The following is a 13037-nucleotide window of genomic DNA, read 5'->3' on the forward strand; positions in this document are numbered from 1 at the left end:
CATATATATATATATATATATATAATTTGAATTTTTGGAAACTTTAACTGTGCTGTCAACTTTGGAAAAAGTTATCCCAATTTACTGTGTTGTCAGCATTGTACAGAAATTGACAGCCATATTGGTCTAGAAATATTAATTTTTTAAATTTAAATTTTAATTTTTTTCCATTTGTACAGGGGTAATGCACTGTATTAAATCTGTAAGGTCATATCTACGTGGGTTTGACTACAGAAACTAATGAAGTTTTTTCTAAATAATGAAAAAAAAAGAATAAGACAAGGCTACAAGAGCAAGAAGCAATTTAAATATGTTCAGGGACCATTTTCATCTTTAGAATTAAGGAGTATTTTAATCTTACATCATTGTCTTTTCTCTTTTACTTTCCTTTTTAGTTTTATTTTTAGGATTCCCTATTTTTACTGTTCATACAGAGATTTCTTTAACAGAAATACCGAATAGTTTCTCTGGTGTGAAAAACTATAATAGTACTCAGGATCCTAATGAGATAATTGATGTGAAATAGGAAGTAAAGGGCTAAAGGTGTAGGGAAAGTGGGAAGGGTGGGGGAAAGGTAATAAGAGAGGAAAAAAATATGAGAAAATGAAAAAATGGAAATAAAGTGTTTGTAAATAGGGAGGGGAGGAGGGGTTGAAGGGAGGGCAGGGACAAGGGGAAGAAATGAGAATCAAGACCTATCATGTAAAGGTAAAGGATCCCAATAATGAATGTAATTGTATTGTATACCTCGATTGTACCAATAAACTCAATAAACAGAAAAAAATATTAATTAGGAATAAAGAGAAGTAAAAAGTCTGGATAAAGTAGTAATTCATGAAGAAATTATAACAGTTCTAAACATTTAGGTAACTAAAAATATTTCCTGAAACTATATCAAGGAAAGAAACAGACAAATCCATAGTAGTAGATTTTGTGTGACTGATATAATCATTAAGTTTAACAGGAAGGAACAGAGTTTATTATCAAGAAATAGAATTACAGACCTACAGTGTTACACAGAAGTGCTATCATAAATAGAAAGGAAAATAGCTTGTGTGGAAAAATTAAATCAAATATTTACCTTATACTATACAAATGTAAAAGCCAAATATGAAAAAATTAAAAATTTAACAAGAAAATATGAGAATAAATACTTTAAACATTTTCAGCACAGAGAGTGGACAAATGATTGGTTCCTATAGCAAGTACCAAAGTCCTACAAATAAATAAGTAGAAAACAGCAAATAGCAGAAAAATAGAAAAAAACCGAAAATGTTAGTCAAAGATACAAGATTCTTTTTTTGGGGGGGGTTGTTGAGACAGGGTCTCACTGTGTAGTTGAGACTGGCCTGGAACTCACCATGTAGCCCAGGCTGATCTCAAACTCACAGCAGTCCTCCTGCCTCAGCCTCGTGTGTGCTGGGATTACAGACTTGTGCCATCACTCCTGGCTAAGGATTCTTAATGAATGATAAAAATTAAGGATAAATGCTTAAATAGGGTGAAGTGCTTTGCACCAATTAATTTATTTGATCTTCATCATAACCTGAGCAAAGAACTGTTATTAGCAGAAAAAAGAAAGATACAGAAGTTAATAACTTGCCAGTGGTCACTTCTATTAGCTGTGTGACCACTGGCATGTTATTAACTTCTGTATCTTTGTTTTTAATTCTATTAGCTAATCGAATCAGTGCTACAATTTATAATTAAGCAGTTTGAATCCGAAACTCATATGCTTCATCATTGTAAAAGTAAAATTTAAGCTAAACAACACCAATTTTCACCCACTGAGTAGTAAGAATTAAGTGAAAGCCTGTCTATATCATAATATTAGTGACACTGTCTCTCATACACTTGTTAGTTAAGGTGTAAATTTCCACAACCATGTTGGTGGGTTCTTTATCAATACCCAGTAAAAGTGAAGACGTTCAAACCTCAGCATCTAGAAACTGCACTTTTAGATAAGTATTTTCATGACGGCCCATGTAAAGAATGATTATTGTAACATTTTTAGAAATTAAAAAAATATCAACATTCATGAAATGTTGAATGGATGAGTTAACTGTGGCATATTCATCCGGTAACATGCTAAAATGAAGGAAAATGTGACAGTTACATCAACTAGGCTTAGCTGTATTAACGTGGGTCCACGTAAAAAATGATTTGAATAAACTTGTGCGACGATACTATGTAATTCTACTCATGTAGAGTTGGAAGACATTCCAAACAATTCTATAAGCAAGGTTTGGGTGTATTTATAAATAGGAATCTATAGGAGCATATATGAGAAACTAATCAAGGAATCCTCCTCTTTCACATTCAACATCAGTCTCACTGATGCTCCCTTAAAGGTTTATTTGGAGTCTCATTTATTTTGCCACTATCATTATTATCCTAGAAAGGGCCACCAGTCTCTATTGTATTTTAGGGTATTTCCTCCTAAGGGTGTCTCATGCTTTGAGGCATCTTGCCCCTCCAGTTTATGCTACGACCCCTTAAAATCGTAAGCTGGACTGTGGTGCCACCTCTTTTTAGTAGCTATTTTTGTCTTCATATCTCTGCTCAAATATCATTTCAAAACACTTCATAATTAGTCTGAGTTGGAGTGACGGCGAAGGGTCATCTCATCAGACCTGGAACGTAAGAAATGACTAGGTGAAGATATATGAACAGTGTCACTTACTTTCTGTATTCTGTATCCTTGACATCGTGCAGCCTTGCCACCTTGGGGACTACCCTTTTCAGGGTTAGACAGTTCCTATTGGTAGTAAACAACTCACTCTTGCACATGCATTTCAAGTGAAAACCAACTAAGCCAGAATCTGTGTTCCAACACCTCCTTTGTTGGACTCTCATATACCAAGCCACTATCAGCTCCCTTAATAAGCCCAGACTAGGTACCAAACAGCTGGAGACAGGCTGTGGTTCTAGAACCTTCTAACTAGCCAGTCCTAAACCTGCTTACCCTGCCACACCCATTGCTCCTTGCAGAAACCTCAGCAGAGGCTCCAGCTTCTCCCTTCTGGCACCTGCTTGACCTGGGCTTCCCATTGATCTCCCCCGTCTAACGCAAGAAGTCCCTTTCTCTACTTTTGTCAATGGTAATCAATTCCTGTTTATTTGGCATTATTTGTATCTCAAACTTTTCCATAAATGTGATGTATTTTGAATCATTACTTTTGTCAATGGTAATCAATTCCTGTTTATTTGGCATTATTTGTATCTCAAACTTTTCCATTAACGTGATGTATTTTGAATCATAAGATAAAGAGGAAAAAGTTGAGAGAGACAGAGAGAGAGAGAGAGAGAGAGAGAGAAGGCAGGAGGAACAAATTATACAAAGGTTTTGAGATTAGAGACAGAGAAGAACTAAAAGGAATGAGTAAAGAGTGAGATAGAGATTAGCAAAAAGTAACCCTGGAAATGGGAGATGGAAGGAAGAAGACAGATGAAGAAAAGTTTAATACACTTTTGATGTGCAGATTCTTGATATATACTTACATATATATATATATATATATATATTGCATCTGTATATGTGTACATCTGTGTATATATATATACACAGTTGATGTAACTGTCACATAGGAGATATATATATATATGTATATCCTATGTCTATGCCTATATGTCTCATATATACATGTGTTAGTTGAGAGAGAGAGAGAGAGAGAGAAGGCAGGAGGAACAAATTATACAAAGGTTTTGAGATTAGAGACAGAGAAGAACTAAAAGGAATGAGTAAAGAGTGAGATAGAGATTAGCAAAAAGTAACCCTGGAAATGGGAGATGGAAGGAAGAAGACAGATGAAGAAAAGTTTAATACACTTTTGATGTGCAGATTCTTGATATATACTTACATATATATATATATATTGCATCTGTATATGTGTACATCTGTGTATACTATGCCTATATGTCTCATATATACATGTGTTAGTGTACAAATATACACATATGCCTATATGTACATTATATCTATATCAAGAATACATGTATCTTTAGTACATCTATAGTATGTACATTTACATATATGATGTCTCACATGTGAGGGTGAAGTGTTGCCATTAGAACAGTTTTAACCAAAGGAATAGTGTGTTTGGATTTTTGTTTAAACTTTTTTTCTAGAGGGTAGAGTAGAATGATACTGAGGCAAGGAGACTCGTGAGAGTATTGTTCATGTCCAGAAGATAGGTGGATGATGGCTTTGTGCTTAGAGAGAAGGCATGAAGTTAGGAGACAATTATTAAATAGAATTGTGAGGGTTTCTTTCTCAAGCATCTAGGTGGACAGTGATGGCCCTGGCTGACATTGGCTGCTCCAGTAGAGTGATATATTTGGAAGGGCAGAGAGGATAGGTTCAGGTCTGAACCTACTAAAGTTGAGCTGATATCAGTATCAATGTGTGATAATAAGTGGATGGCTGTGCATCTTCATGTCTAGAGAAAAGACTAGCCCAGAGCTGTCACTTTGAGTTTAAATAGAATACAGGTAGTGAAGGAGCCCGTGAAAGTAGAGAATACGAATTGAGAAGGTGTTGGGCCTGAGGACAGACCAAGAGTGGTAATATTGTCTGAGGAGGGCAGCATGGTTTCCTTGGGTTTGTGATTTGGATATCATTGTTGAGCTTAGCAAGAGCACTTCGTATTTTGTGATGTGAGCAGAGGCCAGACTGAAAGGATCAAGTGGGAAATGGGAAGTGAACAAAAAAAGAGAGAGAAAATGCATGTCAACACAAGTTTTGAGCATTTGCAGCTACTACAGAAGATTTGACAAAAAGTCCTAAAGGTAATAGGAACTGTACTCACTGAAATGTGTTTTGGAAAATATCCTTCCCATACTCTTCTAATGCCTTTAAATTCACATAAAAACTTGTTTGACCAGAACTCTATACTCAATTTTTGTGATGTCAGTACTTGAGAAAGAATTAGTGTAATTGCTCTCCCAACCAAAGATCTTTTGTGTATTATTTTAAGGATTAAGCAATGTGGCACTTAAGACTTTGTGGGAGGGTCAGTTATTGTGACGATTTTGATTGGGAGGGCCTGTTCCATCACATCCCATAGATAGGCGTGTATTTAACTAAGGCAGGGATGACACATAATAGCATGAACGCTGCTACTCCTGTTATTAGCCTATGATAAGCATGACATGGGTTTGACCACAACATCCTTTTATTATAGCATTCTATGCTGATGAAGCCAAAAAGCCACTTCTGATGTTAATTTTGGTGTCCTGTTCTTGGATGAATACACCCAGGGCCAAAGCATTGCACAACTCCACGAGTCATGGCTTACAGAGACTGCATTGTGAATGGTATTCACTGGGTTTGCGTGGTAGGCTGGCTGTTACTGCATCTTGACTCCAGTTTTCCTTTCACCCTTTCTTCTTTCTCCCATTGAGAATCAAAGCAAGATGGCTATTCAGTTAGTAGCTAAGTAAATCATATATGACATCTTGGGCATTGTTTTTCAAGCTGCTCAGGAGTCTGTTCTCATATTATCACAAAGTGCATGCACATGCCATTTATAATCCATTCTGTGGACCAAAGTCAAATTTGCCAAGTTGCATCTAAGCTTCCGTAGTTTTTGAGACCAGTTCACTCACCTCAGTCTGACAACATGGGCTCTGATAAACTGATTTCTTAAATTTGATTGTCGGAATGCACTAGTAATCTGTAGAAAGAAAGGTGAAAACATTTTTGTAATTATACAGTTCTTTCTTTCCTTTCTCCCAACCTTGCAACACAGGACTTATATTGAGTAGAGAACTAAGTTTTACGTTGAGTTTAGCTCAGTTCCATCACAGAAGTGTGGGACTGGCTTAAGCAGGTAATGTAACCTTCTGATGTGGAGTCTATTTTTTTTCTGTCTAACACAGGCGACACTGACCAGGGCCATCTTTGGTAATAGTCACAGTAATTATATCACCTGTTTTACCTTGTAAGAGCCTATGTCACATGACTGGCTGTTGCTAAGAGTGTTGGGGCGAGAGCCAAATCAACACAAGGGAATTCCACTCATGCAACTCATAATGTGTGACCCCCAAAACTGCTTTTTGAATAGATAAACGGAAACTAAAGAATTGTAAAATGAGTAGTGAAAGCTTAAAGACAAAAGGAAAATGAAAGAAACAGCAGTCTTTTCCTTGTCATTTAGAATCCATGCCTTAACACTAGAAGTTACTTTCTGCATTAGCTGGTGATTTCTTGACCCAGCTGGAGCAATTTCCCTGGATCACTGCTCAGTGCTAACAAGGGTGGGTACCTAAACATACAAAGCTCAACTTCCTGTCAGCAGAAAGGGCTTCTGTGTGTGGTATGATTCTGCGGTGCAGGCACAGATGAGCTATGCTTCTAAAATAAAGAGATTATACTGGCTTGTTCCACGAGGTGGCACTCACATGGATGTTGGCATGAAGAGGTTAAGGCAGGTAATTAAGTGGAGTGCTGAATATTATGTTTAGCCAGGATTTGAAGTCAATTCATTTGAGACTGGGAGGTTAATGGAATCTATTATATGCTATCTCACAGTGTATCTTACTTTTTTGATATCCATACTTTTTGACTGATATCACCAATGAGTTGTTGGAAGAATAATTTTCTTTTTTTCCCAGAGGCTTGAAGTAATTTTAGGAATAATGAAACTATCGACTTTGTTAAAACAATCTCATGTTGATTTTTTAAAGTTTAAGAAATACTAGCAAGTGTTAAGAAAAAAGCAAAAATCACTCTAAATTCTACAATCTAGAGTTAATTACTACTGTCATTTGGTGGACCAAATTCCATTTATCTATATAGAGAAGCATATGTTAATTAATATGGAATATTACAACAAATAAATTAATAAAGGGATTTAGCTTTAATTTTACTCAACTTTAATGGACCTAACAGAAACTGAAATAAAGCTGACACAATCACTAAATTTTGAGTAATTCTTTCTTGTCATATATTAATTCTTAATTGAAAATTACACTGACAAGGCTACCCTGGACCAAATTGTAAGGTTGTAAATTTGGATTTTCAGAATTCCTCTCAGCCCCTAGCTAGTTCTGGAAGATTTAATTTACTTTCACAATTAGATAAATGGTCCACTGTTGATGCCCAATCAGTGCCACTGTGTCCTCATCACTTGCTTCCTGCTGTTAATTGCTCGACACATTGTGCCTTCCTACATAAAACTAAATGAAGGTCAACTCATGTGTTAAGAACTAACAAAGTTGTTTATCCTTTACTTTTCTGTTTCTTAAGAAAAAGAATTTAGTTGTTGTTGTTTTGAAAACAATGCATGTAGGGGACCTTCTTCTATTACTCAGTGCATTGTTTGCTCTTTCTGGGTTGCTAGGGCATACAACCCACTCTAGAGCTCCACAAAGACTGAAACCATGGCTTTATTTTGCATCCCTAGGACCTAGCATAGGACCCTACAGAATACGTGACTTATTCATTCATTCAACAGATATTTTAAATTTCTAGTATGTGTTAAATTGTCTTTGAGGCATTAAAGAATTTTAAATGGATGTACCTGAAATGATATATTATCTTTTAAATGGATTACCTTAATGAGAAACTAGAGTCATTTATAGCTAAATGGATGTATATTGAGGCCATACTCTTAAGTGAAATAAATAGGACACACGTGTAAATACTGAATAGTTTCTTTGGTGTGAAAAACTAAAAGTGCAAATAAGGTTCAAATTGTATAATTGATAATGTGAAATAGGAAGAAAAAGGCTAAAGGTATAGGGGAAGTGTGAAGGGTAGAGGAAAGGAAAGAAGGGAAAAGAAAAAAGTATGAGAAAAGCAAAAAAAAAAAAGAAAAAGGAAATAAAGTCTTTGTAAATAGGGAAGGATGGAGGGGGCAAAGGAAGGGCAGGGCTATGGGAAAAAATAAGAACCAAGACCTGTCATGTAAAGGTACAAGATCCCAATGATGAATGTAACTGTACTGTATACCTAAAATATACCAATAAACTTAATGGAAAAAAAAAGAGAATTACCTCAAATCCCTGATGGGGTAAATGATGTGATGAATAATTTCTGTTTACTGATTGTTTTTCTCTTTCAGTGTTCTTTTTTACGTATGTGAATTTTACTCCCTTTTTGTCAGGTATCAGAATACAAGGGTAAGACAAAACAGAGAGTCCTGCAGTTGTGGGGCCTACATTTGATGGTGGGACACAACAATCATCCACAATTAAATAAAACCATAAATGCTTTAAGTGTCAGAACATAGTAGAGGTTTTGATGTGGTCAATGAGATGAGAGGAAATATTTACTGAGCTGAAATCGTCAGGGACAATCAGTTAGCTGGTTGGGAGGAAGGAAAACGCTCTGTGGAGTGAATGGCACACATAGGCTCCTGAGGTGAAAAGAGCCAGGTGGTGTGTAGGGGCAGAAGAAGGCCAGTGCAACTGTGCCCTGCTGCTCTACGAGCAAGTAGGCTAGGGTGGTGGGAAAGGCCACACTGTGCAGGTCAATGGCACATGGAGCATTCCAGTTTTATTCTAAGTAACAGGGAACCCGCAAAGTATTGACCAGAGGAAAATAAATCAGATCTGCAATTTCTCTTGCTGCATGTATATCTGCTTCAAAGGAGAAATAATCGAATGGTTAGTAATGATGCCATTTTGGTCTTTCACAGTAGAAGTGTGGCTTGGATAGGCATCGTGGCAGTAGACATGGGGAAACGTGCACAGATTTGAGGGAATGTATGAGATAAAATCTACAAGAGTTGATAATGGATGGGGTTTCTGGCATAGCAAGGATGAATTCTTGCTTTCAAGCTCGGATAACTGAATAAACAGCATTGTCATTAATATGGACAGTGGTTGTTGGAAGGAAGTCAGTGGGGTGTGATCCTGAATTTGGTTTTGAGTCATAATGTATTTGAAGTGCTTTGAAATAGCCAAACAGAGATGTCAAGCTTGCAATTAGGTGGAAGGCTCGAAAGTGTAGAGGTGAAGTCCACGGAGAGGTATGTTGAGTCACTAGTATATAAGTAATGTTGAAGTAATTGGCACCAGTATCATCGAGAAGGTGAATACACTGTGAGAGGAGAGGAATTTGTCAAAGCCTCCAGGAATTTCAGCATTTGTTGGCAGCGTACAGGAGGGAAGCATCAGGCCACAGACAAGGAATGACCAGAGAGGTAGGGTGAAAAAAATGGGTGAGTCAGTGGCACAGGAATCTCATGAAAATCACAGACTTATAGACTTTTTCAGTGAGAAAGTACAAAGAAATTCATCTACTCCAACTATTTTATTTTCCTGATACATAAAGTGAGGCTCTGAAGAGAAGTGAACTGCTTCACAGAAAGTCCTGTGGCTGCTGTACTGCTCATTCTCTTCATCACATTATCTGTGAGCCGAGGGTAGTAGTGCCGCCTGTTACCTCTGGAGAGCGTATGATAGAGACTTGGAGCCAGGAAGCTGTGCTTGCACTCCTGTTCTACACAAGAAGAGCCTTTAACTTGTTTCTTTTCTTTTCCCCCTCATTGAGTTTATCGGTACATTTTAGGTATACAGTACAGTTACCTTCATCATTGGGATCTTGTACCTTTACATGACAGGTCTTGGTTCTCATTTTTTCCCCTTACCCCTACCCTCCCTTCACCCCCTCCACTCTCTCCTATTTACAAAAACTTTGTTTCCATTTTTTCATTTTCCCTTATTTTTTTCTTTTCCCTTATTTCCTTTCCCCTACCCTTCCCAGTTCCCCTATACCTTTAGCCCTTTTCTTCCTATTTCACATCTCACAGTTTTCATTTATTTATCTGGATAGATGATATATTAATTCCTGTGGCTATTGTGAAATAGATGGGTAATATGTGAAAGTGTTTTATAATCTAGAAACCACTGCACTAGTAATATTTTAAATGTTCAGATGTTTTAGATGTTTACCCTTTTATGGAAGGATAAATATATGATATTAAGGAAATCATATACCAGAGGTATTTCAAGGGAAATCTCGAAACATTAACCACATTATCAAACCACAGTGTTCTAAAAAAGTCTGCAGGCAAAACTACTGCAGGCAAAAATTAGTCTGTAATGTACAGCTTAGAGTACAGAAAAAGAAAGGGAGGAATTTAGCAGATGACAATGGCAACAAGATGGATAACTCAGTTACACTAAGTAGCACAATATTTTGAGACTACTTTTAGCTATTTTGGGAGAAGTTTTAATATATTAATAAAAAATTCTAGATGAATTAGAAAAAAGTATAATGATTGAAAATAATAAAAGTATAAAAAAGGTGAGTGAGCATATAAAGAATATTTGGGACAGAGAAAGACATTTTTCATTTTTTTTGTTTTGCTTTGTTTTCTTTGAGACAGGGTCTCACTATATAGTTCAGGCTGGCCTTTAGCTCACTCTGTAGTCTAGGTCGGCCTCAAACTCACAGTGATCCTCCTGCCTAAGCCTCCTGAGTGCTGGGATTACAGGTGTGCTCCTGCCTGGTGAGAGATATTTTTAACTGGGCATGAAAATGAGCAATTCTAAAAAAACTCATGACTTTGGCCATATAAAAAGTAACTCAAGTGGGGTGTGGTGGTGCATGTCTGTAATGCCAGCATTTGGAAGTCTGAGGCAGGAGAACTGTCTTGAGTTCAAGGCCAGCTTGGGTAATAGTGTGTCCAAGGCCAACCTGGACTGCATAATGAGACCCTGTGTCAAAACAAAACAAAACAAAACAAGCAAAGTGATACAAAATAAAAGTAAATCTACTTCACATAAAATGTCTGTAAACAAGATTGAAAGTTAAATCACTAAGAGAAATTATGTGCACTATGAGTAACAAATTTAGTATATTAATAATCTTTTTTTGTAAATAAAAGTAAATCTACTTCACATAAAATGTCTGTAAACAAGATTGAAAGTTAAATCACTAAGTAGAGAAATTATGTGCACTATGAGTAACAAATTTAGTATATTAATAATCTTTTTTTTCAAGTTCATATTAAAAAAGGGCTTCAATTTAAAAAAGGAAGACTGTGATTAGCAAGTCACAAATGAAATTGTAGAAATAAACAGTATATAGAAACATTCAATGTCACTGGTAATTAAAGATATACAAACCATAATAATAATGAGATGTCATCACTCATGTGTTGACTTAACAATAATTAAAACCTTTTTACAAGCCTAGTGTTAATGTTGTAGGGAAATAAGATTCCCTGTTCATATTTATATTTGCTGATGGCAATGTAAACAGGTATTTCTAGAATGCAATATAGAAATTAAAATAACTATTTAAAATAGATTTAAAACAGGTAGACTGCTAAACTGATATAGACAAATAGTAAGTAAAATAAATACCTGGGGAAAACAGACAAAAAGAAAAATTTCAAATATTCTTCAATTATTTAAAGCAAAACTTCACTCTTCTACTGTTTACTTGTGGTCTGTGCATAGTGAGTTCTTTCCAACGCGTATTGTATGGAAAAGGAGAGGAGTAACTATAGTGTAGAAACCCAAGAAATAGTACCCCAGGCAGTGGCTAAGGTCAACAGTGAAGAGTCATGTTGCTGAAAACGTAAGCCTTTGATAGGAGTGATAAAGATGATGCTTTTCATTATAGTCTCCCCCTTGAAATTAATAATCTCAGTCTAACTATGAGAAAAACCACAGAAAACTCAATTCATGGGGCTTTATACCAAATACTTGACCACTTCTCAAAACTGTCAAACATAATTTGGGGGTTTAGCGTAGTGGTTCCGCCACCTGCCTTGCAAGCTCAAGGGCCTAGTTCTATCCCCAGTACCAAAACCAAAACCAAAACAAAAGCAAAAAATAAAAAACTGTCAAACTTATCAAAAACAAGGAAGGTCTGAGAGTGTCATAGTCTGCTGCATTAGCCTAAGGGAACATGACAAATAAATATGATATATTCTGGATGAAAGTCTGGAACAGGGAAAGACATTAAGTTAAAACCAAGAAAATCTAAATAATGTATAGAGTTTAGTTAGTAAAAATATAGTAACATCAGTTTGTTAATTGTAACAAATGTACTATCATAATCTAAAAACTTTCTAGAGAAAAATCTCTAGAGAGAAATTAAGAATGAGTGGAGCCTATAATATGGTGGTTTTACTTCTAGGACTATATCCCAAGAATATAATCATTCAAATATGCAAGGATGTATAAAAAGGCATGATCATCAGAATGTTGAATATAATTATAATTTAAACAACTAAAGAGAAGGATGGGGGTCTCTCCTTGTAGGAGAAATCTTTCTTAGCATGAAGGAGGCTCTGGGTTCCATCCCTAGTACTGTAACAAAACCAAACAAAGCACAACTAAAAAAATGTAAATTCTTTCCAATAAAGGACTGGTTAAATAAAATACTGCATATTTATATACTACAATAGCCTTTAGTTATTTTAAATGGTATTTCTAAAGTCACTGATATTTAAATGTGACTGTATCATTTCTGAGAAAAAGAGGTAATGAAATAACATATTTAGTCTAATATATATGTGTGTGTGTGTATATGTATATGTATATGTGTATGTATATATATTGGAATAGTGCTCTATAGATTTACTGAATATTTTCCAAAGGAGCATATAGCACTTTTTCACTTAATTCCTGTCCATTCATATTGATGAATATGTTCTGATTCATTCTATACATTTCTAAATTAGTTTTTTTGTAAGTTTACGTAAGTTCCATCGTAGCTAAGCTGACCTACCATGTCCGGTCTTTTCTAGCAGGAGCTGGATGACCCCTATAGGACATCTAGCTTTTCTGGCAGATAACTGGGTCCTCATTCCCTACCATGATGCAAATACCTGTCACTGTACACCCTTCTGATTGGCTTCCTGTATTCTGTGGAGAGGACATATAAAACATCAAAAGGCATCTTTGGGTGGGTGTGAGGACTTCATTATGGATGACTGACCTCAGAGTGCTCTCTCATGAGTTTGTGTCTCTAGTATGCAGCTTGAAGAAATTTAGATATGTCTGTTGGTTTGAACTCCAACCTATGGGATTTTGTGGTACAGATGATATAACTCAAAATTCCAGTGTATTTC

At 36.0% G+C, this 13037-nt stretch overlaps 1 protein-coding gene across 1 annotated transcript in view; it reads right to left on the bottom strand.

Moving 5' to 3' along the window:
- Positions 1 to 13037, bottom strand: part of LOC104853273 (transmembrane serine protease 11D) — a 59584-nt gene that overhangs the window by 35192 nt on the left and 11355 nt on the right. Inside the window, exon 3 of the mRNA XM_010611178.2 lies at positions 5608 to 5675. Within this exon, the coding sequence (XP_010609480.2) occupies positions 5608 to 5675 (68 nt within the window). The remainder of the gene's footprint in view (positions 1 to 5607; positions 5676 to 13037) is intronic.

This window comes from Fukomys damarensis, unplaced genomic scaffold (genome assembly GCF_012274545.1).
Source record: "Fukomys damarensis isolate Sample0158 unplaced genomic scaffold, DMR_v1.0_HiC HiC_scaffold_35, whole genome shotgun sequence".
NCBI lineage: Eukaryota > Metazoa > Chordata > Mammalia > Rodentia > Bathyergidae > Fukomys > Fukomys damarensis.